General features: G+C 41.4%; 1 protein-coding gene across 11 annotated transcripts in view; it reads right to left on the reverse strand.

Annotated features, from left to right (window-relative positions):
* SUGCT (succinyl-CoA:glutarate-CoA transferase) overlaps positions 1-26255 on the reverse strand; it is a 792254-nt gene that overhangs the window by 137355 nt on the left and 628644 nt on the right. Inside the window, exon 14 of one of the 11 annotated variants that reach the window (XM_082399854.1) lies at positions 11126-20181. The exons of the other annotated variants lie outside the window; for them this stretch is intronic. Coding sequence (XP_082255980.1) covers positions 19958-20181 — 224 coding nt within the window. The 3' untranslated portion in view covers positions 11126-19957. Of the gene's footprint in view, positions 1-11125; positions 20182-26255 lie in introns of those variants that run through there. 11 annotated transcript variants of the gene reach the window in all.

Raw genomic sequence — 26255 nt, forward strand, 5'->3', positions numbered from 1 at the left:
AAAAGGGAAGAGGACTGAGCCACCCCGGGGCAGCATTAAAGGTCTGCAGTTGGAGGGGACACACTCCAACACTGGAAATTAGCAGAAGGGACCCCTTCTAACTAAAGGTCTGCATGTTTCTTTTGCTTATTGCTTTTGTTTTCTTTTAACTAAAAAAAAAAAAAAAAAAAAAAAAAGAAGCATTTCAAACATACTGAATACCGAAAATAAAATGACTGACACTCCACCCCAATCTGTAATTTGTGAACACTTTGCTGTATTCATTTCAAATACAGCAGAAGTCACGCCCTTCCAGCCCCACCTGCTCCTTTCCTTTCCATAGGCTTCAGTGAGCCAATGAGCCTGGCATGTGGAAAGTTCTCAGTAAAGGTCAGGTACAGTGACGCTGGTGAGAAGTGACATGGTTGTGACCGTTATGATGACACTGACGTGGATCCTTCTCAGGCAATTTCTAGCTTCTATTACGTAAATATATCTTCATGACAATGTACAGTACAGTTCGATGTGGTTTTTTGAAATTAACATAAATGGTTGATTTTTTTGGACTATATTGTTTTGTAACTGGCTTTTTTTAACTCAATATTGTGTTCTTGAGATGTCATTTTTTTTTGGCCGTGCTGCGCAGCATGTGGGATCTTAGTTTCCCAACCAGGGATCGAACCCGTGCCCCCTGCAGTGGAAGCGTGGAGTCTTAACCACTGGACTGCCAGGGAAGTCCCGAGATGTCATTTCTCAATCTGTTAAGTCAGACACAGTTTAGGAAATAAGAGGAAGAGGAGGAGGAAACAAACTCTGCAAAGAGAGTAACGTGAGGGAGCTCTGGAAATCCCAACAGACACACCAGCTCCCCAGCACCTTTGTCCATCCCTTCATTCTTTTCCTCCCTCCTTAATTGTGTAGCTGTTTCAGGGGAAGGGGGTCTCACTCAATGTTGAAGCCATATTAAATGCTAGCTTCACAAGCACTCAGGCCAGGAAGGAACCCTAAAGACCACGTGGTCCCATAGCCCCCAGCTCGCTCCACTGCCCGAGCCCCAACTGTTACCAACCAGAGTTCTTGGCCTTTCCCAATCAACAGAAATTGACTAGAGGCCAGACAAGAAATTCAGGCAAGGCTTTACTGGGGTCCCTGCTGCAGCAGAGGGGAGCGAGAACAAACCACAGGTTCCCCTGCTTGCTCGCTCCCTGAAGGGGGGGCAAGCTTGTTTCTTATACGGGGTGAGGGTAGGGGTGTGTCCAGGGGTTGGGCCACAGGGGTGGCTTGGGTGTCTTGCCCACCCCTTAGGTGGCGTTGCGTGCAGGGGGCACGCGCAGGACCCTGCTTTTTCTCCCGACACCCTGTTTTTGCTCCAGGCTCTTCAAAAGTGGCAGTTGGGTTTTTTGGTGTCTTTGTATCTTTTGGGTCCAGAATTTGCCCCAGGTGGGCATGCACGCAGTTATTTTTAGTCCCATACAGTTTCTTTGTATTTTGTTCTCCAGGAGAGGTGTGTCCAGGTGCAAGTATTTGCAGCAAAGGGTCCCAGATCCCAGCCTGTCTCATGACAAAGAGCCACACAGTGGGTGACAAGAGTCCTCACCCCAAGGAGTTTCTTGCGCTAGAGCAGCTTCATTTTACCCATGAATTGACGAACACACTCACTTCTGCCAGCGAAGTAAAACTGAACATAGAAGCGATACTTGCTGGTTACTGTTACTTTTCTGCTCTCTCATATTCCAATTGTCTGTTTTGTTTTTATTTCAGAGTCTTCATAGAACAGGCAATGTTTGGATTTCAGCTCCAAAGAGACGTGGGGAGACAGAGGGCACATTCCACATAAGGATCCAGGCATGAACTTCCAAGTGGCAATTTGACCCCTGTCGTCGTGGAGCTTAAGGGGGAGGACAGGACTAGTTTTCAAGCCCCTGCTGCCAACGTTCATTGGAACGGCAACCTCTACGCTGCGGGTATCAAAGCAGCGCCGAGAGACAAGCGAGCCCCTCTGTGGCTGGATGGTATCCATGGTGTGGCGGAGTTCTGTTGCTCTTGCTCTTGTGAAGGTCAAGTTCTTGTGGCTTTTTCCCTTTTGCCAGCCTTGCTTGGGCCCCAAGGAGAGTTGCATGGTAAAGACTCCCTGGAGGGCAGGCTGGGCATGAGAGCTTTTAACATGTTAATTGACTAGAGAAAAGCCTCGGGCGCCCCAAATCAGAATCAGCTTGAAGCTGGTGAGCAGAGAATCAGCACTTTGGCCCCTAAATGTGAGCAGCTCCATGGGCCCCTAGCCTGTAGCAGCCTAGACTGTACCCGCCTCTTTGCTCCCTCCCTCCTGCCAAGCCACTTAAGGCTGCTCGCCCTTTTCCTGAGGCTCCAATCTTAAAGCAGCAGGTGCCTGATACCAGCGGGATCTTCCCACCGCGGAATGTCTCAGGGCCAAGCAGCACCTGCCTCCCACCCACCCTATCACCTCTGGTCCTTTGCCACACGCACTTGTGGGTTTCATCTGACCTTGTACCCTGACTTCGCTCCACAATCTGTGTCTCTGTGTTTTTCTTTCCTATGCTTTTCTTTCTCTCCGTGGCTCTCCTGTTTACTGTGGCCCAAGCTCTGGAGCTTCTTCCTTTGTTTGTATGAAGGGGGAGTTCCTTCTAAGTCCCCTGTTTTGTTTTTTAATTATGTATGACACAAAGATGCATCCAAAAGAAAAATAAGACAGGAGAATCTAGTGGATTTGGTGGGGGGGGGGACGTGAAGAAAAGCAAACTTGCATCCCATTTTCCCAAACCTCGACCATATTTCTTTTCTTGGCCACATTCTCAGTTACACACCAAAGTCCACTTATTTTGTGCCTTAAGGGATAGGCAAAGATGCCTTCCTGTTCAGCATGTACTTAATACTTAAAAGAAATACCCTTTCTTTGTCTGGTGAGGTACTTGTTGCCAGCAGTGGAAAGTCAGGGCACCCGAGAGGCAAACTCTCTGGAAACCCGGGGCCATTCCTCTGAAGATGGACGCCTTGTGGGTGATTCAAAAACAGCCCGAGTCCGAATGAACTGCATTCCCCACATACTGTTCAAAGAATAATTCTTTCTCTTGAGCTGTGTACTTTCTGAAAACCATTTCTCTGGCCCGCAGCAGGCCCGGGCTTTGGTTGTGAGGCCCAGAGGTCTAGCTTCTTCACCCAACGCTTGCAAAATATTTATAGCAAATTCAAATACCTTCCATAGATTACTCTGATTCTCTGACTGATTTCTCCACCAGCTGTTCTCTGCCTGATTCATTGTGCAGATTTCTTCCTAGTGTAGTGGATATTCCCTAGTTACCTACCGTAATACTAGGTCTTACAGGTGTAGAGCATGTTTGTAATGCTTGTTCATACACTCTCAGGGAAAAAAAATCATAAAATACAATCTTATGTGTAATTTTCCTGAATACTAAGTGCTTTGCCCTAAACCTTAAGATAGTGTATCAGTTGAAGGATGCCAGGAATGACTTCACCTCGTGTACATGTACCTGTTATAAATTATATTCATTTTAAAATTAATTTCAAAGCCAGCTGTTATTGTTGCTAAAAGTAATCTCTGATGGTATGCTTTAGCAACTACCATTTAAAACTTAGAGACAACTAGCTGAGCAATCTGAGGATTTAAAAATACAAAGCCTCTGGATTGCTTATTATGGTTTTACATTTTGAGTGTAAGTTTCCTTCTTAATTATGTTGTCTGCAGCACTTAATAAAATGAACTTTTATGGAAAATAAGGAAATACATATACATAATGTTGGAACTTTTGAGTGATTTATTTTTCCTTATTTTTTCTACCACACTCATTTAATTATCTCTACAGCAATGCTAAAATTGAAAGGCTGGTTCCTATTCCACGGGAGTTTGTTGGAAGTTCTAACTGGCAATGCAAGTACCTATGCAATCTTAATCCAAGGAGACAGCTCCTCTAACTGGAAGGTTGTGTGTTTTGACCATCAGATAGCTGGGCAGGATGGGGTACCTTCCCTAACTTACTCAATGAGCCGAGTCAACTCTGACAGAGCTGGGAGGAAGTATCTCCTTCAAAGTGAACACACATTGAATTCCACCTGCCATTTTCCCTTATTCATGGGGAGTGGTAGTACTTCTGAAAAGTCAGGTTTTTCTTTTTTCCTTTTTGAATGTAATTGACACAATGAATATATGTAATATGAAAGATAAGAAAGAAAGAAAGAAGGAAAGAAAGGAAGGAAAGAAGGAAGAAAGAAAAAGGAAGGAAGGAAGAAAAAGGACAGAAGGAAGAAGAAAGAAAGAAAGAAAGAAAGAAAGAAAGAAAGAAAGAAAGAAAGAAAGAAAGAAAGAAAGAGAGAGAGAAAGAAGGAAAGAAAGAAAGAAAAAGAAAAGGAAGGAAGGAAGGAAGGAAGGAAGGAAGGAAGGAAGGAAGGAAGGAAGGAAGGAAGAAAGGGGTTTCCCTGGTGGCACAGTGGTTAAGAATCCGCCTGCCGATGCAGGGGACACGGGTTCTATCCCTGGTCCGGGAGGATCCCACATGCCGCGGAGCAACTGGGCCCATGCGCCACAACTACTGAGCTTGTGCTCTAGAGTCCGCGAGCCACAACTACTGAGCCCGCGTGCCACACTATTGAAGCCCGCGTGCCTAGAGCCCTGCTCCACAACAAGAGAAGCCACCGCAGTGAGAAGCTCACGAACTACAACGAAGAGTAGCTCCCTCTCACCGCAACTAGAGGAAGCCTGCGTGCAGCAATGAAGACCCAACGCAGCCAAAAATAAAATAAATAAAGTAAATAAATATTAAAAAAAAAGAAAGAAAGGGAAAGAGTGAGGGAGGGAAGAAAGAGGGAAAGAAGAAGGAATCTTCAGCTTACGTTATTCATTTCAAATTAGGTTTCCTCAGAAAATCTGAGACTTTAAAAATGTTCTTCACTCAAGTCATAGAGAGATACAAATAATAAGTATATAGATTCAAACTCTTGTAAGTAATGCTAAAAACAAGGCAGCCAATGCTCCAACACGGGCAAGACCTCACTTGTCTCATGACTCATCAGTGTCCGTTTTAGCTTGACAAAAGCATGACCACATGTCAAAGACAATGCCATATGTTCACCAACTACAATTTAGTTTCCTCCTGGGCATAAAGGAAGCTACATTTCCCAGTTTCTTTAGCATTTAGCTTTGGGCCATGAGTCTGAATTCTATCCAATGGAACACAAGTGAGGGTTTTGTATGCCACTTCCAGAGCTGGCTACTAGCCTCTCTCCTCTCTGCCCCTTTTCTAGTAACCAGGGGACCACATATTGAAGGTGGATAAGAAGAGCCTAGATTCCTGAAAGACTGCATGAGATGATGTCATTTTCCCCATCACCACATTGGACTATAACAGGGGCAAACAAGAAATAATTATTTGAGACTAGGGGTTGTTTATTATAGCAGCTAGCATTACTGCCCAAATAATGCACACCATATTCTACCACATATGTTCTCTGTGTTGTTTATTTCCTGCCTCACCCATAGTCATCATTTTAAGATAAAAAAAAATAGGAAAAGTACTTCATCCACACAAGTGCTTCTCCCTACCCGATGTTTTTCCTCTTTTTCTTTCCTTTGTCCTTGGCTCCCCACACACACACACACACACACACACACACACACACACACACACATCTTTACCTTTACATACCCCTTTTCAGTTTTGAATTGGTATGCAGGCTTGTCAGCAAAGACTTCTTGGGCTTTCAGAACATCAATCAGCTTCATAGCTATAGGCAAAGTTCTTTCCTTAGGGAACACTTTTTATAAAGCAAGGGATATATTTTGCTTTCTCCAGTCAGAGTAAAGTTAAGGATGTAGCTAGCTACTTGTCATAAGCCTGAATAAGAGGGAGAAATTTTCTACTCACTGCTCACTGTCATTTTCTCTAACTTCTACTTCCCCTGAATTATTGATTAATCTAGCAATTACCCAGTGATCACCACTTTAACGTGAGTTCTTTTAGGAAAAGGACCAATGCTTACTCCCCTTTTATCCTCAGTATTTGGCACTTACTAGGTGCTCAATAAATGTTGGCTATTCTTTAATGATAACATTATAAATCAGGAAACCAATCAGCTTTAACTCTATCAAGAGGAATTAAGACAATTTCATGGGACCAGGACAGCTGTCTGGCCCTTCTCATAGTTATTTGAATCCCAGATCTGAAACTGAAAGGAAATGAAATTTTAAATATAAATACCACTTTTTAATTCACCTTCAAATAACTTCTCTTTCTTTTTCTCTTCTCTCAAAAGAAAGAGAAGGAGGAGGAGGAAGACAAGGAGAAAGACAAAGAGGAGGAGGAGGAGGAAGAGGAGGAAAAGAAAGAAAAGGAAAGGAAACTTCTAAGAGGCTCATTTTCTTCTCCAAGCAGAAAATGGAGGTCTCAAACGCTTACAAAATCTGCCGCTTCCATCTCACATTTACAGTCAGCAGTGAAGTAGAGTTAGGTGGAGGAAATGAAAAACTACAGGAGTAGAAATTGCGTGTGCCGAGTACAAATGTAAAACTCCAGTTTCCACCTTCATTCTCCGGTGTTAGTTTTTGAAATCCCCATAGTAGGAAATCCACTTGAAATATGTTTGCCTTTGGATCTATTTTTAAATGAAAAAATCTTAGTGCTTCTGGTATATGTATGTACTAGAGACAGTCTTAACCTAAGACATTAAGAGAGAAGCCTGGGGGCAATTTATCAATGACAGAGCCCAACACCAGAAGAGAAATTCTAATGGCTTTTTAACAAAGGTTCTATTTTTAAGACCTAATTGGCTTATCCACAGGGATTATTTCTGGTATTAAAATTTTCAAAAAGAGACTGTTCCAAGAAATTCAGACAGGATGTATGGTAAAAATCATCACTAAGGTGATACAACAGCAGTAAATATTTATTGATGCAAAATAAGAAGCTCTGGACTATCTGGGGAATTGCCTGCTACTGTGGTGAGTTATGAGAGACATCACAACCAAGGCCTGCTTTTGTTTTTCTTCTTGCAGCCAGAGAAATAAACGCAACCCTGAGAGTCATCAGAACATCCAAGGGGACTCGTGACCTGCCCCTCGGGAATATTTGGTCAAACTCCTGTCTACAGATTCTTCAGCTTCCCAGTCTTCCTCTTTTCCTATTCCCTTTAGCCTTCCTAGCTGCCCACTGGCATGGTATTTCTCCATTTCTTTAACACACTCACTTTTACATTTTAGTCCTTCTTCATATTGCTCTCAGAATTTCTCCACACCCAGTAATAGCTGGCTGCCTCAGATGGGTGAGTCCACTGGGGAGTGTAAATATGGATCAAGTGAACGACGGTGCTCTGCCAGGTTCCCTTCCAGCTCTTTAGGGACCCTGGTCTATTAATCATCTTCTCCCCTGTATATGCACCCTTTGTTTCTCTCTACTCATTTCTTCCTATTACAAGTACCTTCTATCTTAAAAGACAATCTTGTCTTGGAAGCATATATTCTATTAGCTCTGGTACTGTATCTTCCTACCTTCCTTCCCACAAAGACTGGTCTATATTCCCTGACCCTACTAGCTCACTTCCCATTAACTCCTCAACCTACTAAAATCCAAAACCCGGCTTCTGTCTCCACCATCCCACTGAAGCTACTCCCCTTGGCAGACCAATACTTCCACATTACCAATGTCCACGGTACTAAAGAAGAGGCTTTAAAACAGGAAGCATCTTCCAGATCCACTGCCACTTGCTGAAGAAAGCAGTTCTTGGTGGTTCTTTATGAGGAGGTAGACATATTGTGGGTACCACATTACCTTGCCTCCTGGCTACAGCTGACCCCAGGGGGTGGGTGTATACCAGTGACCCAAAGACTACCAATCTATAGACTAAGAGGTCCCTGTCTAATTAGAAACATGGGGATGAATTAGCCCAACTGGAATCTGTCCTTGAAAGCCTGGTCTAGAGATGGAATATGGCAATGCAGCCAAAGCATGCAGACCTCCATAGACAGCCAAAGAGTTAGGTTGATGGCAGGCAGCCTAAAGAGAGATCACAAAGCATCTCCTACACAAAGGGATTGTGGAACCTCCTCTATGTTCCCATAGTTTTTTTCAGGAGGCAACAAGATATTCCGAGTGCAAGAGTTTATTTGTATCTTGAATGGACTTCTAGTTTCTGGACTGTCTTCCATACTCTACGAGGCCTGACTTTTCTGGAGTTCCTATTCTCCCTAAACCTGGTTGCATAACTAGGGTTCCTGTCTACTTCATTTTCCTGAGTGTGTACTTACAGTAAAGCCACTATTGTTTCATAAAACTTGAAGGAACATAGTCCTGGGTAGCAAAAAGCCCACATAAGTAATAGAGACACCCAGCAGACATTATCTTATGTCTGTGATATTTGACTCTGCTGATCACTACCTCCTTCTAGAAGTTCTTTTTCCCTTGGCTTATGTACACTTCTTCTTGGTATTTGAATTCTATGGCTCTGTCTTTTCTTTCTTCACTATCTCTATTTCCTCACTTCAACCCTTAAAAATGGTTATTCCTCAGGCATACCATGATCCACTTTTCTTAAATCTATCAATATATACTATCTCTCTTAAGAAGTACATACATTATTCAGCCATAAAAAAAGAATGAAATAATGCCATTTTTTGCAACATGGATGGACCTACAGATTATCATACTAAGTGAAGTAAGTCAGAAAGGGAAAGACTAATACCATATGATACCACTTATATGTGGAATCTAAAATATGACACAGGGACTTCCCTGGTGGGGCAGTGGTTGGGAGTCCGCCTGCCAGGGCAGGGAACACGGGTTTGAGCCCTGGTCCAGGAGGATCACACATGCCACAGAGCAACTGGGCCGGTGCGCCACAACTACTGAGCCCACGTGCTGCCACTGCTGAAGGCCGTGCGCCTAGAGCCCATGCTCTGCAACGGGAGAGGCCACCACAATGAGAAGCACGTGCACCTCAGCAAGGAGTGGCCCCTGCTCGCCACAACTAGAGAGAGCCCGCATGCAGCAGCAAGGACCCAACGCAGCCAAAAATAAATAAATAAATAAATTTATTTTAAAAAATAAATAAATAAAAATAAATAAAATATGACACAAATGAACTTATTTACAAAACAGAAATAGACTCACAAACTTATGATTACCAAAGGGGTTACCGGAAGGAGGGGAGATAAATTAGGAGTTTGGGATTAACATATACACACTACTATATATAAAATAGATAAACAACAAGGACCTACTGTATAGCACAGGCAACCATATTTAATATCTTGTAATAACCTGTAATGGAAAAGAATCTGAAAAAGAATATATGTGTGTGTGTACGTATAACTGAATCATTCTGCTACACACTTGAAACTAACACAACATTGTAAATTAACTACAGTTCAATTAAAAAATAATTAAGTAAAAGTTAAAAAAAAAAAAAGAGTAGGTACACACATAGTCATGGCTCTAACCTCCATTTAAATCCTAATGACAGCTGCTTGCTGGACAACTTATCTTCATGGCATGTCACACAAGATCCTCCAGTTCCACATGGTGAGAACCAAAGTCACCACGATTTTGCACAAAATACCTCTTTGTCTTGAATTCCTTCCATTAACAGATGATACCCTTGTTATCCTAAGAGCCCCAGCCAGTAACACAATTCTAAATACAACACAGGCTCTTTATTTATTTATTTACTTGTTGGCCATGCCGCGTGGCATGTGGGATCTTAGTTCCCCAACCAGGGATGGAACCCATGCCCCCTGCAGTGGAAGAGTGGAGTCTTAACCACTGGACCGCCAGGAAGTCCGCTCCATGCTTTAACTACTTTCCAATAGATCTTTACCCCAGCCCTCCTCCATTGCTGTCTTGTTCTGGTTCTTCTCCCCTGAGCCCCCCTTGATCATTGCTCTTACTGGGTACTCCCACTGTGCCTTCTGTATACCTGCCACAGCATCAACCTGCTATACTGACAGCTGCTGGCTTCCCCATCTGCCTCTGTTAAGACTGCAAGTTCCTCGTGGGTAAAGATCCAGGTTTAGTCACATTTGTATTTCTACCACTGAGCACAATGCTGGCATACTACAGGTACATATTAATGTTGAGTAGATAATAAATAAATGACTAAACGAATGAAAAGTCAGACTTGCCTGCACTGTTCCAGCCTCCTAACTGCATCAAAACCCACTCAACTAAAACTGGGAAATGTATTATTGAACAACAGAGGGGTTAGTTCTGTCGACTGAAAAAAATGCACAACCTAAAAGTTGAGAATTATGTTTTATTTGGTGGTCTTTCTGAGGACTCCAAGCCCGGGAAGCAGCCTCTCAGATCGCTCTGAGGGACTGCTCCGAAGGGGTAATGGAGGAGCCAGGACATACGCGGGGTTCTGCAACAAACACCAGGCAGTGGGAACATCAAAAGATGACTGTTAATTAAAGAAAATCAGACATCTCAAGTTAAGGAATTTAGCCCTTTTCTATGTACGGAAAGATGCAAGAGTCTGGGTTCATTGAAATCATTCCTTTGGTATGCAGCTTAGGTATCTAGGGCTGGTATCATGTTCCTTCTCATCCTGAGTCCCCTCAGGGCCACCGCTGCGGGTGGCTGCAGTGGCTGAGGGCTTGTGCAGCAGACATAGTTCATCTGTAGTTCATAATCTCCAAACCTTTCCCCTCAAAAGGACCTCTCTTCTCAAAAGACACTAGAAGACAAACACGTCCTCCTGACTCCCATCCCATCCCCTTCTCAGAGTCTTTCCTTACAAGACCTTCATGCAGCTCTTATTTGACTTATTTGGGGACTCCTACCAAATAGGGCGTGACTCTGAAGTTAATGGCCATAGCTAATACTGTAGAGCTGTGGTGACCTCACTCATCAAGGTTCTGTTCATTCCATATGTAGGGAGGACCTTTACTTTTGCACACAGTGGGGTTGCTGAAGAGTGGCCTTAACAACCTCCTTAGTCTTAAAACTTCACCTGTTGTCTTCATGGGCCATTGGTTCAAAAGGAAGGATTTGTGAAAGAGCTCGAGGAACCAAATACTAGTATGATGCCTCTTTACCTAAGTTAATCCTAGACTCTGTTGATGGTAGGAAATCCAGTTACCTTTTGCTGTGTGTGTGTGTGTGTGTGTGTGTGTGTGTGTGTGTGTGTGTATGTGTGAGAGAGAGAGAGAGAGAGAGAGAAGGAAAGAAAGAGAGAAAGGAAGAAAGGAAGGAAGGAAGGAAGGAAGAAAGGGGGAGGGAGGGAGGGAGAGAGAATACATGTACACACACAGATGTACTTGTATGTGTAGAATAAAATATAGAGTCACCATTGCCCATTTTGATTTGCCCACACTAACAGAAAAAGGTATTAGCATATATGGTAAAGAAAAATAGATTTATATAAAATTTTACATGAAAAACTATAGATGGGAAAAATAATATGAGCTACAATTTATTTAACACTTATAATATTCAGACACTGTTAAGAACTTTATAAGCATTATCTTTAAAAATCCTTATAACAACCTTGTTTATAGATAAGAAAACTGAGCCTTTGATGTAGTTGAGTCACTTGGCAAAGTAACAGAACCAGGATTTAAAATTAGGTGGATTCATCTTCAAATCATGTTTCAACAGCTATAACATGCTGCTGATCAAATTTACCTTATCAAGTCCAACTTGCTAAGTTTCCAGATAACAAAACTGAGGCCCAAAGGTGTGAAGCAGCTTGTCCAAGGTCACACAGTTGGTTAGGGACAGAGTCAGGACTAGGCATGAACTGCCTAGGGGTAGCTTGCCTTGTCATTGAAATATGTGATTCCTGAAGACAGATAACAATGAATAAGAAAGAAAAGTCTGGGAGGTGAGCAAAATAAAGTCAGATGCTTTCCGCTTCTGCCTGACTTTGGGATGGCCTGCATTCTGTTTCCTATAAAATTGTCAAGAGACAACAATTACACTCATGGGAAGGAAAAACAGTCTGTTTGAATGACACATACAAGAGATATTTTTGCATAAAAGCAGGGAATTGGGCCACTTACAGCCTCTTAAAGATCAAAAGGCCCTTGGAAGAATGTTCTTCCTCACCACCAGCTCCTTATCCCAACCCACAGCTGACTGACTTCCTTATTAGGCTTGGACAATGGAAGGGCAAAGAATTTAAACCAACTAGGCCTTGCGAAGTTCAGAAGAGTAAGGCTTGGGGAATGGAGGCAATGTCCCCTGGGAACATGGCTGAAGTAGACCGTTTGGGCCATGAGGGTGGAGACAGTGCCCAAGCACATGGATGCCTCTGTATTCAGACCTGGCTGAACACAGTCCTCTCAAATCTAAGGCTTCCTAGTTTTCTAGACAGCCCTTCCCACTTGTCCGAGACCCCAGGCTTCTGCTGCAGGCTATCTGATATCCTCCGCTTACAGGGGAGGCTGGGGGCCAGTCTTCAAGAAAGGAGTCCTGCCAATGCTCCCAGGAATTAAGCAGGTCTCTGGGATTTGGAATCCACTGCTAAGTCTGCTCCAGTGCTTTCCCTTGCTGGCAGACAGGGTAAGGGCAGGGTGGCCTAGGGACATGCCCAGTGTAGCTACATGGCCCTTCCACCCTTCCATCAAAACTCAAACTGCCCCCAAGTTAGCCTCTTCATGGTACTGAGCTTCTGTCTGGTTGTCCAGCTCCCTCCCATAGACCCTTCTTCAAGGGTTACCATCCTTTCCTAAATCTCAGCTCATTGACTAAGTTTTAGTTATATGACCTGGTCCTTGGGCAGTCTGCTTATTCCTGCTGAGAAACTGAGTAATTTCCTCCAGACTCTACCTGCCTTGGCATGGTGCTCTCCACGGATTCCTCCTCCTCAGTGGCCCTGGTTTATTGAAAATCTATCAGGTGAGGCCTCATATCAAGATTTACTATTCTATAGCATTAGGCATCAAATAATATCTGTTTTTTGAAAATGCTAATAGAACTGGCCTGTCGGTTGTCAATGATTCTCTCCAATTTGTGAGATTATAAAGAAACAGTTAACTGCAACCGCTGCTAAGCTCCCACGACTTCTACTACTACTATTACTAATTACCATCCTTTGGGTGATGGGCATTGTGCTAGGTGCTTTACATGCAGGAACTCATTTAATCTTTACAACTTTAAGAGGTAGGTAGTGGATATCCCTCTTATTTCCATTTGGCAGATCAGGAAACTGATATATAAATGTTGAAGTGGTTCTACATGGAGACTAGGTTAGGAGTCTTCTGAGATATTCATCATCTCATCCCTTAAGGCAGCTGGGCCAGACTCTCTGGCCTCTGCCTCAAGCAGCCCCAATTGTTTACTCCAGGGTTCTTACCCCAGCATCTGTACAAATATTATCATTTTTAAACATATTCCATGACATTAAAAATGTTGCGAAGCCCTAGCTTAAGCAACTTGGTTAAGTGGTAGAGCCACTCTGAATTCAAATCTGTGGAAATCAGAACCTGAGCTCAAGACAAACATTCATAATGATTTTTTCCCTAGTGAAACAAATAAAAGGGGAGGGAGTAACAAAACCAAGATATAATTCTCCAAGGATGAGTATAAGAGAGCAAGATTTAGTTTCAGTAATTTTATAAAATTGAGAGAAAAGAGTGACAAAGTCCAGAAAAGAGAGGAAAATCAGGTTGAAGAGGGAGGTTACAATGATGATGGTTGAGAGGAGAAGGCTAAACCTGTCTTGAATAGAATCTCAGTACTCAAAGAGTTCCTCAGGAATAAATTACACTCAACGTTCATAGAGGCATGGACAGGATAAAATAGATTTAAAACAGGGTGGACTTTGGGGTGAACATCTGTTAAGTCTTGACCACGAGTCTGATGAAACCCTGAAACTGACTCTTCAGGACCACCTGGAATCCTCTGAGAACAAAATCCTGTCAATACTGCAGGGTTTAGACATCCTTCTTCTTAAAAGCTGGAATTTAGTCCAAAATCTCTAGCCCTAGGTACTTATAAACTTGAAATTTCTTTAAGCTTTTAGTTTTATTCTATAGACAAAAGATCTCATTAAACTTAATGGTTTTCACTTGGATGCTTGATATTTTTTGAGGGTTTGGAAGTGTATCTACTCATTGCTTCTCAGGAGGTTCCCCAAGTGCTTTCCACGATGCATGCGCTGTCTCAAGGGGCCTTTTCTTCTCACTGCTCTACACTTCTGGTGTTTGTCTCTGAGGCTCCTTAGATAACATTACACACACACACACACACACACACACACGATTTTAGACCAAGTCAGAGCAACACCCTCATTTTATGTTACTACAATAGCTTGATAATACACATGGAACCATTTACTATGTTCAAAAGCAAAGCACTAGCATTTTTATATTAAAAACAACCCCAAAGGAATATGTGCTCTTTTCACAAGGACATGAAACAAATGACAGCTGCCATTAAGTCAACTGCACAGAAGAACTACTGATTCCTGACAGTGGAGGCATTAACAGTTTCCTAGGCTGGATTCACGTTTGGATGATACCAAAGTGATTGCACCCCAAATGGTTTCCAAGAACTTAAACTTTGTAAGAAAAGCTTCGAGAAGGTTCAAACCAGTCTCAGTGTCTTTGTCATACCCTCATGGCCACAAGAGCTTGCATATACCCCTCTCTCTGCATAAAAGCAAGTCTCGTTGCTTTAAGGTGTGGTCAGGTTGGGGGTCAGCTTGAGTTGAAGTGGAGAACCCCAAACATATTTTGGCTTCCAGACAGGAAACCAGCAAATGGTTTTCTTTCTAACTAAACCCAAGGAAGAAAAATGTTCATGTCTGTTTTGATGAATGAGTTATTCAGAAGCAGTGAGTTCATCTGTTTTGGCGTCCAGAAATTGGTGAAGGCCCACATAAATAGTAAACAATGCCTTTCTAGCTTTGTGCCCCAACCCAAACAGTATGTTACACGCAGCCAGCCAGATTCTACCCGTGGACATACCAGGATGAGTCCCACTGCAGCCAATGAAAATTATGTGAGAATTTCTGGGGGGCAGAGTTCAGCTAGGGAGCTATGCACGAGGATCCAAGGACAGGGTTTGAGCCCAGAACTTAGCTCAATGGGTTGGAGGCGTGGGCCTTTAAAGACAATGCCTGTTTTCTTTGCCGTCTATTAACTAGCATGCTTCATGCAGGCATGGGAAAACTGATCCAGGAGCCAGTGAACCCTAAAACTGTCCAACTGTCTGAAGTCATACTATAACAAGACAGAGTCATTTTACTTCTGATGTGTGCTTTCGTGTAGACATATCGAAGCTGACCACAAATAAAAGTGAAAACAGATCCAGAATAAGTACAGCAAACAATGGAAAACAAATGGATTCTGGAGTTCAGATGACAAGACTGGTTTCGTATGCCCCCATATTTTTGCCTTTTTTCCCCTAAAACTGTTTTCTTAGCATTTCTAGCATTATTAATGGAATTAAATTATTCCACAGGGGTGCAGAATCAGTCCCATGGTGCCAACATTTGTTTTCTGCACTCAAGCTGGGAGAAACACGGCACTTCCATGACAGTGGCACTGATCTTTTATTACGGCAATTTAGGACTCGGTGTTTACCCATGGGAAGGTGGGCATCATTCGGAACATATAAACGACAAGGACTTTGTTTGTGAATACCTTATCATGTTTTCTAACAGACGATTTCACTTAAGATATTCAGTCCTTGAATCCCCACAACGTTGATTACACTGAAAGAATGTGTTTGTTTGTCTGAGAAGGGCAACTGCCCGGACAGTCATATTCTTAAGAAGAAGAGGAAGGACTATCCCACTCCTGCCCCCCTTAAATATAGAAATAGATGCAGGGCGAGGTGCAGTATCCCCTGGATTCCTTCTCTTAAAGTTCACATTATCTAAGAAATACTTATTAAGCATCTTTTACGTGCCAGGTACTTTTCTAGATGCTAGAGAGATAGCAATTAATTAAAAAATTACCACGTGTCCTCTCTCATGGAGCCTACATTCTATTTGGTGTGGAGAAAATAAACAAATATATCAATACTTCATTGTTCAGTTCAGCATTTGCTTAATTTTTTGCTCAGCATCTCTTCTCTAGTTTTAAGTCCAATGTTAGATTTCTGCACTAGGTGTATAATGCCGCCAAAATGTGTAAGCTTCTGGAAGGCACGATGAGGTCTAGGTGCCTTTCTTTTCCAGGCAATCATCAATTCCTAAGTGATTATGATCAGCATCTTTGAAACAATGAATAAAATACTATTGTCTCAAAATCCCATGTTCCATTTAGTCACTCTACTATATGGATTAAATTCCGTGCAGTGAAGCGGATCTTTTTAAATGACTAGATAGAAAAAGTCATAGAAATCACTCTTTTCTTCCTCTTCCAAAAGCAAATGTAATCAATGCACTACTCTGCCCACTGTGGATTGTGATAATGTGCTTTATACTCTCGAATAAAACTAGCATTTAAAAAATACCAAATGCGATAGCATGAATGTGCCAAAAATGGTTTTCAATTTACTATATGGTTTTCTTTAGAACTACTGCTTGATTTCTTTCGGTTCACCTAAAACAAATCTCTCCCTAGGTGCATGATTATATTGTGTATGTGACTATTTTAAATAGCTGGCAAAAAAATTAATGATAATAGTGTCTACAATTTTTAATAGTTCAAAAATCTTATTTTGGAAGATACTCCTGTTTCCTTCTTGAGGATGGAATAAGAAGACACAACGTGAGGGAAGGAAGGACCACAGGAAATGTGATTTCATTAAGATTTAAATGAAAATGTGTCTTTCTGAGGCATATGGCAGGTAGTTAACGACACAGGCTTTGGAGTCAGAAAAAATTGGCTTGACTCCTGCTACACCAGTTGTATAATTTTAGGCATAGTTGAACCTCTCTGAGATCAATCTTCCCATCAGAAAAATGAGAACATTTTTCTTATAGAGATAGCAGTTGTGAGGGTAAAATGGAACAATATCCAATGAAGGATTTAGAGCAAGGTCTGGCATGTCTGTAAGTACTCTATACAGGGTAGCTGTTTGTTATTATTACTATAATCAGAAATATTGTTATATTATTTTACTATTACATGATCAAGTAGAGAATCTTGCTTGATCTTGACCATGTGCAGCAAGGAGAAGAAGAAAAAGAATGAAGTATAACAGAAAAGTTTTGTCTTCCAAAACAAAATTACAATTGAAAATAAAACTTGATAGTTTTATTATATCTCGCTGTGATCAACAACCTGGACTAAGTATCTTTTTAAAAGAAACATGAACCAATTTCTAACTTCCCATAATCAGGGAGTGAAAGTTAACAGGTTTAAATGGAAAACCATAAGTAATCTTTTAATTTCATTCAAATTTCTTATTGTAGCAAACACAAAATAGAACAAAAAAAAAAATGAAATCCAGTCATTTATAGATCTTCTGGTGCAAAGTGGGCTGAACTCTGAATTGGAAATAGGGCAAATGGTTACACTGAATGTCCCCACTTTGAGCTTCAAATTTGCAAGAAGTTGGCTCTTCAATACTGTGCTTTCCACCAGCTAGCCATGAAAGTATGTGCTACCCAAGGGATGCAAAGGATGCTCAGTGGTTTTATGGTGGGTATTTTTAGCGAGCCTGATGAAATGCACAGCTTCTGCATATCCCCACTTGATGGGAGTTGGGTTGTCCTCTTGGTTCCCCAGTGGGTCTCAGAGAGGAAGCACTTCTGCTCACTACTTGGAATCACTAGGACACACTGGGGGAAGGTGGTTACACGGCTTTAAAAATGACAAAGGGGAACTCGGAAGGATTTTATAGTCTGAACAGAAAACCTAATCCATAATGAAGGACAAGGGGGATCAGAATAGACAGTGAATGTAGACCCATCGGTAGAAAGAGGCTTTTGAAGTTTTAAAACACTATTTTGGTGATGATCAAATTGAGAAGTCAGAAAGGAGACAATCTGAAAGTGCATGACCGTGTGTGTGTGTGTGTGTGTGTGTGTGTGTGTGTGTGTGTGTGTGTGTGTGTGAGAGTGCTGACACCACTGAGGAAATTTCCATAGGGGATAGAGAAAAAGTTCATTCACCCATTCTCTACAACCCTGCCTCTCACAGCGTATCTTCAAGTAATTTGTCTGGTCTAGTTTGAAATGACTAAGTGATGGGGTTTCCAAAATGTTCCCAGAGAGACTATTCCACAGTCTACAAAATTTCACTGTTTCCTCTTATTTAGCTTAATTTTACTCCACTTCAATTCACTGTTTCTATTCAAGGGGAAAAAAAAAGGAAGCCTGTTCTTTAAATTCATGTCATAGGAAACAGTTTCTGTTTTCTTTTCATTTTAATGATTGGGTTTCTCTGAGGCTATGCCTAACGTCTGCTAGAAGGGATACAAGACTATAAGCCAGTTCTTTTCTGGTTCAAAAGAGCTGTATTGGCTCACGTGTGAGGTCAAATCCTCATCGAGCTCAATTGTGAGGGCATTTTTAGTTGCATCTACCCTGGCTCACAGGGGCCTGAAGAACGTCTGATAAACCATACATTACATAACATCTTTAGGGTTGTTTTTTTCCCCCATTCCTATGCCCAAGATACATAAATAAGAGTTTAAAGTTCAGCCCAATTTGAAATGTCCACAAGCTTTCATTTCTAAACTTACTTCCTCAGAGGAGCACACAGACATCTGCTGTGCCTCCCGGAAGAAGGGACATCCTCTCTTGAAAAAAATCAAGTCTTCATTTTCCTGGTTAAGATCTTAGACTATTGCCAGCTTCTTCAAACCCCTTCCCTCACTGCCCAAGTGAAACCTGCCCAGGAAGATGAACTTGAGTTCTACAAAGTTTCTTACCTAGGACACCTCCAGAAGACAGGGGAGATGTTTAGGATAAAATTTTAGTTTCTTTCCATCCTCTCTGAAATAAACCAAGCCTGTGAGTACAAGGCACAGGTCTCTAATGAAATCTATCTCAGGCGCCCTCAAGATGTTCTGAATTGATGGGAGTGATTACATTAATGTAGACCCCAGGCTCCAAGACATGCTGGATCAGAAACTCCTGCAAATGGGGGCAAAGCTAATAAATGCCCTAGGGGATGTGTATGCACGCTCAAGTACGAGGACCTTGATGGAGTCAATCTTTTTGACTCCATCCAGGAGAGTGTTTAGAAACTTTTGATACTTATGCACTTCCTTACATGTGTTGTCTTTCCCTTTTCCCCTATGTATACTCACAATGGAACCATCCTCCACGTGGACAGCTGATCTGGTTCACATGAAATGCAGACAACCAGAACCGTGGGACTGCTCTAGGTCAGCATAGCAAGGGAGTTGGGAACATGAAGCCAGCTGCCACTCACTGAACTTGAATCCAGCTGCCACTTACTGGCTGTGTGACCTTAGCCATGCCGTCTAACTGCCTCTGTCTCGGTTACCTCCTCTCTCGAATAGTAGTAATAATAGCACCTACCTCATGGGCTAGTGTAAGGACTATATGATTCACTTAATATTTGTAAAGGGCTTAAAAGAAAGCCTGAGATACAGTAAACCACTCTCTATAATAGCAGACACTGTAAATTTAGGACTCTGGTTTCAACTTCTGTACACAGTATAGCGCCGTCTGTAAACCCTGTACACCTTCTTGGGTAGAAAATAAAGAAACAGAGAAACTTGAATCTATGGTGAGCAGTGGCAGAAAAAAAAAAAAAAAAGAAACCTTGGTCTCTGTGGAATCTAGCAGGAACAGCAAAGGCCCTACAAGAACATGAATGCAATGCCCCAGACCATAGACACCCTCAGACAAGGCCACCCCTACCGTTCAGGGCAGAGAACATTAGCAAGAGGCTGCCAGACAGCTCAGACCCCACCATCATGTAAAGGAGAGGAGTACATCCTGCTTTTTGGCCAGGTAGGCTAGAATGAATCTTTGGACACTCATGACAAAGACTCTTGAATGTCAGAAATGAAAACCAATGTCTGCCTGGAGCACAGTGTCATTTTCCAGGCCCACGGTGACTAAAGCCACCCTCGCACTTGTACTAAGAAAGAATGTTCCTTTGGACAAAAAGATTCTGAAGAAAATCTTGCTGATTTTCCGGAAGAGAGTCCCTCCTAAATTTGTTACCTGGCTTTGTCTGTGACAGGTTCGCGATGGTAATGACTTTTTCGCGGCAGGTATTCAGTATTCTGCTTGTTTCACAAACTTCCTTCACTGTGTTTCGCAAGCTACTGCCAAGGGTAAGGCTTCTCCATGCCAGGTTTTCTGAAAAATTAATAAATCTACTGCCATAATCCTTACTGCCTCAACTGACAAATGTAATAAACGACAGGATACAAAACCCAGGTTTCCTAATGGGATTGCTTTCCCCTGTTTTTGGTTTTTTTTTTCTGTCTTTGACAAGTCTTACAGAGTAGCACTTCTGAGACGTGGTCAAGTGCTATAAACCTAATCCTTAGCAATTTCCTCCTTAGCTCAAATAATCTAAATATTTTATTAATGGTAAAGGGTTTCACATGTCAACTATCAACCAACCCACCCTGGCCTATCCCTTGCCTCTGTCTTTTCTTCTGGTTGTTTGGATAATTTTCTTTAAGAAAACATACTTCTGTCAATATTTCAAACAAAACACACAGGATATTTTTCATACCCTTTCTTTAGAAGTTTTCAAAAGTAGCACGCTATTCCTAAGCACATCTATCAAAATGTTGCAATAACCCTGATGTCCGTTAAAATGAAAATGTGTTGGTTTAAGTGTGTGGATAAGTCAGAGGGCCAATTCCAGGAGATCCAAAGGGCTTTATGGTGCACAAAGGGAAGGGGGCGGCTGGCTCCAGACTCCCTGCTTGGGAGAAGCAGTTCTGGCAATCTTTCGGGACTTTGGAGATGTGACTGGAGATGGGTTTGGGCCCAGGATCTACTCTGCCTTGTAGGAGTCCCTTTGTCCAAGATGGCTGTGGGCATCCTCTAGTAGAGCAAAGCCATTCATCCATGTAGTCAACAGCCATCTCCCTATAGCAAAGATCTGCAGAGATTTACAATGGTGCTAGGGTAGTTTGTAATAAGGAATGACAAGTTATTACCTATTTGTGAACCTAACGTTTTGGGGGTAGAGTCCATTTAACAAAAATATTTTTTTAAACAAAAGAGAAAGCAACATTTATTACTAAGTGCTAACTATGTCAGCCAGTGTTTGAGGAACTTAGGTATTTTAGCTCCTTGGATCCACATGATAATTATGATAATTCTGTGAGGTAAGTTTCATTTCCCTCACTTTAAGGTAAGGATTATGATGCTCAGAGAGATTAAGCAGCGTCCACAAGGCATGTAGGATAAAGAGAAAATAAACAGTGGTATTTGAACCTTAGAGCATTAGAGAAAACAATGTATGTTTATTTAAAATCCAAGACACCAAAACACTTTGAAATGGTACCCACTAGCACTAGGAGGTATTGTTTGCTAAAACGGATTAAAATTCACTTCTTATTGTGATTAAAGCTCTGTTAGCAAGTGATGAATGCTGACTTTACCTTTTACTACGGTTAACTTAAAAATTTTTTCCTATATCTTCTCACTGTCTTAATGTTCTGCCTCAGCAATCCTAAACACATAGTTTTCTTTTATTTATATTTATTCATTTGTACAGATCTCAAAGTAACTCACAAAAAGGAGTGCACCACATAAAACAACAGAATTTGTATCTGTGCCAGAGTCATTCGTCATAATTAATTAATCTTAGCACACTCATTCATTCGACATACGCATTAATTGATCCAAGCTTTATGCAAGGAGCTCGGGATAAAAGATAAATAGAATACGGGTTTACACTCAAGGAAGTCACTGGGTAGAGAGGAAGACATCATAGCAAGTTATTATTACAACACAGTCTGATAACTGCTAGGAGGTGTAAGGAGTGTAAGGCAGCTTGGCGAATCTGTGTGTGGCTGGGGAGTCCGTCAAAGTTGCTGATGCTTGAATTTTGAAGGAGGGATTACAGCTTTCCTGGTGTGCACTCCAAGTAGAGGAAATACCATGAAGCCATGCATCTGCACAATGCTGCAAATATGTCTGAGTGGCTAATGCATGCAGCAAGAGTTTGGGAGTGGGGCAAGACAGGCAGGGAAGGTGGACAGGGTCCTGCTTATGAAGTCTTTGTACTCTAGGCTATGGCATTTGAATTCTGACCTGTAGGTCAAGGGTATACAGGGGGCCAATCTAATATTGAGAGGCCCAGAATCTTAAAAGTACCTACCACTTATTTGCATCACTTCTTCTAAGCAAAGCAACCCCTGGCCATTCCTTCCGGGATCCATGCTTTTTATCGTGCGATCCTGGGAGCTTGAAAACAATAAACTGGGCTGGGAATCAGTGCCTGACTCAAACCAGTGGACATGAGAAAGTCCATTCGCCTACCAGGTAGATAGGATGGGAAATTTAGTGACGGAGAGGAAGGGATCGACTTGAGAGGAGTACAGGACTTGGAACTGAGGATTCTGTTGACCGGATGGATGTGGGGATTGAGGGGAAAGAAGCAGCTTAGGATGGCTGCAAAGTTTCTAGCGACAGTGACCGATAGGACCCATAATTCAGAGACCACGCACGGGAAGAGGAAGGGATTTCAGAGGACAGATGACCCGTGTAATCTGAGAGATCTTGAGCTACGAAACCGAAATAACTGAGTTGTATATTATGAAGGGAGTGGTTATATTTTCCAAATGAAAAACTGGTTTATAAGGACCTGCCTAGGATGCAGGTTTTTTTGTGAGAAAATAAGGGAGGTACATATTTTAACTTGGGCTATTACGAGAGCCCACTGCTGTGTACTTTAAATTAAATACTGATATCAAAGGTTAGTTTTATAGTTTAAAAAATCAGTTCATGTTGTGCTATTTCATAAACACTAACCTAAAATGCATAGAATTAAACTGTGCATCACCTACTCTGCTCTCTATCCTATCAGACATAGGAAAAGTTATCACAGGACTTAAATGAGACCCCTCAGTTTGCCCTGTAGGCTACAGATTGAGGAAACTTAGTCATGACCCTGTAGGCTACAGATTGAGGAAACTTAGAAAATGCTTTTGCAGAAACGTCCTGATCCACTTACGACTTTGCTCATACCCCAGTCAACCCTGGCTCTACCGTGCCTTGTTCTTTGGACATTCAGCTTCCAGGCTGCCCCTGGCTCATCCCCAGGGACCGGCCAGGGGCTCATCCATTGCTGCTCTCCACTCACCACCATCCTCTCTTTTCAGCACCTGCCTCACGCCCAAACCGCTGGGGTTACCAGTTGGCGCCAGGCTTTCACTGGTTCACTGGTTTCGAGTCACTGCATAAAGTCAAACTCTTTCTCCAAAATGGCAAAGATATAAAAAAAGATATGGACTGTAGCCACACCTGCTGTAGAAGGCAATACAGCTTTGTGATGAAGACCAGGGCTATGGTGTCAGAAAAAAAAAGTTGGGTTCAAATCCCTGATCTGCCATTTATGGTGTAAGATTCTGAACGTGTTACTTTAGCTTGGTAGTTCTCTAAGCCTCATTTATAAAATAGGGATAATGATGATAGAAGCAGCCTCCCAGCTTTTGATGTACAAATACAATAATACGATGATATATGACCAGTGCCTAACCTGGTACCTAACAGAGAGTAAAAGTTCAATATTTCTTCTTCTCTTCCTCTTCTGTTTTCTCATTATTATGAATTCTCCAGAATATGCTTCCTGTTAATGCAAAAATCTACCAAGTTGCCATCTTACAAAACACCTTCTCAGAAATGCTGAGGTCACTCCCTACCTTTCAATTAGAAGTTCTCTCCTTAAAACATCTATAATGTTTTCATCCCCCTGGAATCCCTTTGTATATATCCACTTGTTTACAAGGGTTTATGGCTACAGGGGACACCAACCAACTGGATTCCAAACCCGATACTCACCCTCACTGTCCTATTTCAGTGCTATTAGACATCACTTACTATTTAGTGGACTCAAGGCACCATCTTTTTTTTTTTCCCCCTGAAAAGTATTTTTGGTACACAGACAAACACAGAAAGGGAAATTCTGAAAGGAAAGAACTTTGAGGTCTAGGATCCAAAGGGGTTATTATAAACAACTAAGAGTGTTTAAAAAAAAGAAAAGAAACATTTAAAAGAAGTCGAAAAATTACCTCGACAGGACCCTTTTCATTTATATTGCTTCAAGGAAAAGATCACATATTCAAAATGTTCCTATTAATTTTCATACGCTGCACTCACTCAGAATGCTTGACTATTTCGCTTCATAATGTTTTGGCACAAAAATGTAAATAACATTGCACTTCACCTTCCCAAGTTCCCACAGTCCATTTTCTGGGTAATAGAGGGAAGAATACACTAACAGTCAGAAACTGTGCACATTCTGCTGGTTGGAATCCAAAAGTAGTTTTTAAAAAAGTTTTCTGTCACAACTTGTTCTTGGGAGTTTGCTTCCTGCCAAGTAAAAACTATGATTTTCAGGAGAGCACAAACCCTCTTAAAAATCAGATAAGATGACAAGATCTCTGCATTGATTTGAATGGGAACCCTATTAAAATATCAATTTTCTACTTCAGGTCAAGACCTGGAACCCCTGCTTTTCTACTTCAGATTTTATTTTCCTTAAGAACTTCTGGAGCATTCCTATTTAGCTGTTTTCGGGAATGATGCCAACGTTCCTGTCACTTAGTGAAAGAAGACAGGCTCTAAAAGCATCTCAATTTGAGGATGGGGTACTACTGGGAATAGTAGCTACTTACAGAATGCTCCATTGTCATAATAAAGAGGAAGGGAAAGTCAGAAGAATGGGGTTCTAGTCTTGATTCTGCTATCAACTACTTCTTTGGTCTTAGGGAGGTCATTTTTACTTCATGCCAGCTTTCCTCAAGTGGCTCCGGAAGTACACCCATCCTATGAGTTACCCTACTCTCAAAGATGCACACGCATATTACACACAATTTCTTCACTAAGGAAATCTGTAACTTTGTTTAACTCAGTGTTTCCCAAGCTTATTTGACCATGTAATTACAGATTAGTGTTCTACAGAACTCACTTTGGAAAGTATTATTTTAGGTATATATTTACTCGATAGAAAAAAAAAAATAAGGGTATTAGAAAAGATGTACAGGCATACCTTGTTTTATTGCTCTCTGCCTTATTGCACTTTGAAGATAATGTGTTTTTTACAAATTGAAGTCTGTGGCATCCCTGCATTGTCAGATGATGGTTAGCAATTTTTAGCAATAACGTATTTTTTAATTAAGGTATTTTTATTGTTTTTTTAGACATAATGCTATTGCATATTTAATAGACGATTATATAGTGTAAACATAATTTTGACATGCACTGGGAAACCAAAAAACCCCCGTGTGCTTCACTTTATTGTGATATTTGCTTTATTGCAGTGGTCTGGAATTGAACCTCCAATGTATGTCCATATATTAAGATTTCTGTGAACTTTTGTATTGTCTGATTGCTCAAAATGTCTGTGGCATGAAATGAGAATTGGAGAATGAAAAAAAACTTTTAATTAAATTTTAAAAAGGACATGGAACTTCTGGTTATGGAAATAAGGTGGATTAACTATCATGAAAAACCTCTTGATAAAAGATATTTTTAAATGTTAGGATATATTTTTAAAATAGTTTACATGTATGGCTGAGTTAACAAGAAAGGACAAGAAATCCTTTGGTGGGGGGGTAGGGAGGGCTTGGGGGAGGTAGGGAGGACCCAATAAACAGAGAAAATCATAAAAAGTTAATTCAGTGAATTCTGAAGCCAGCAGCTGCCCCAAGAACATTTACCATTGCTTACTGTCCTACAGTTATGGTATAAATGACCACTAAATAATAGAAGACATAGCCTAAGGGTTGTGTAAGGTGAGAAGTCATATTTGGGCCCCATATTCCATAAAGCTGAGATCCACCCAAACTGTTATAAGCTCAATAAAATGGTAAATTATCCACCTCACATGGCACAATGGCAAGCAAGATTCTATGTCTCATTCTGATGAAGATTAATAAAATAATTTCCTTGAGAATGTATAATCACAAGTCAGTCCTCATACAGGTTTGAAGCTTGAATTCATACCATTTTGACAGTCACAAAAACTATGAGGTGAAATGTAGTTTAAAGAGTCATTAGGTTTGAAGTGCCATATGTCTACCAGAATCCAATACAAAGGAAAGTGCTCTCAATCTAGGGCTCAAAGAATTTCGACAAAGTCCCAATGAACATAACACACAAAACACACCTGAAAATAAGAGAGCAAAACAAGCAAACAAAGAGATATTCAGTTATTTCAGATATTAGATTATCAGGTGCAGTAT

This window comes from Balaenoptera borealis, assembly GCF_965194805.1.
Source record: "Balaenoptera borealis genome assembly, chromosome: 7".
NCBI lineage: Eukaryota > Metazoa > Chordata > Mammalia > Artiodactyla > Balaenopteridae > Balaenoptera > Balaenoptera borealis.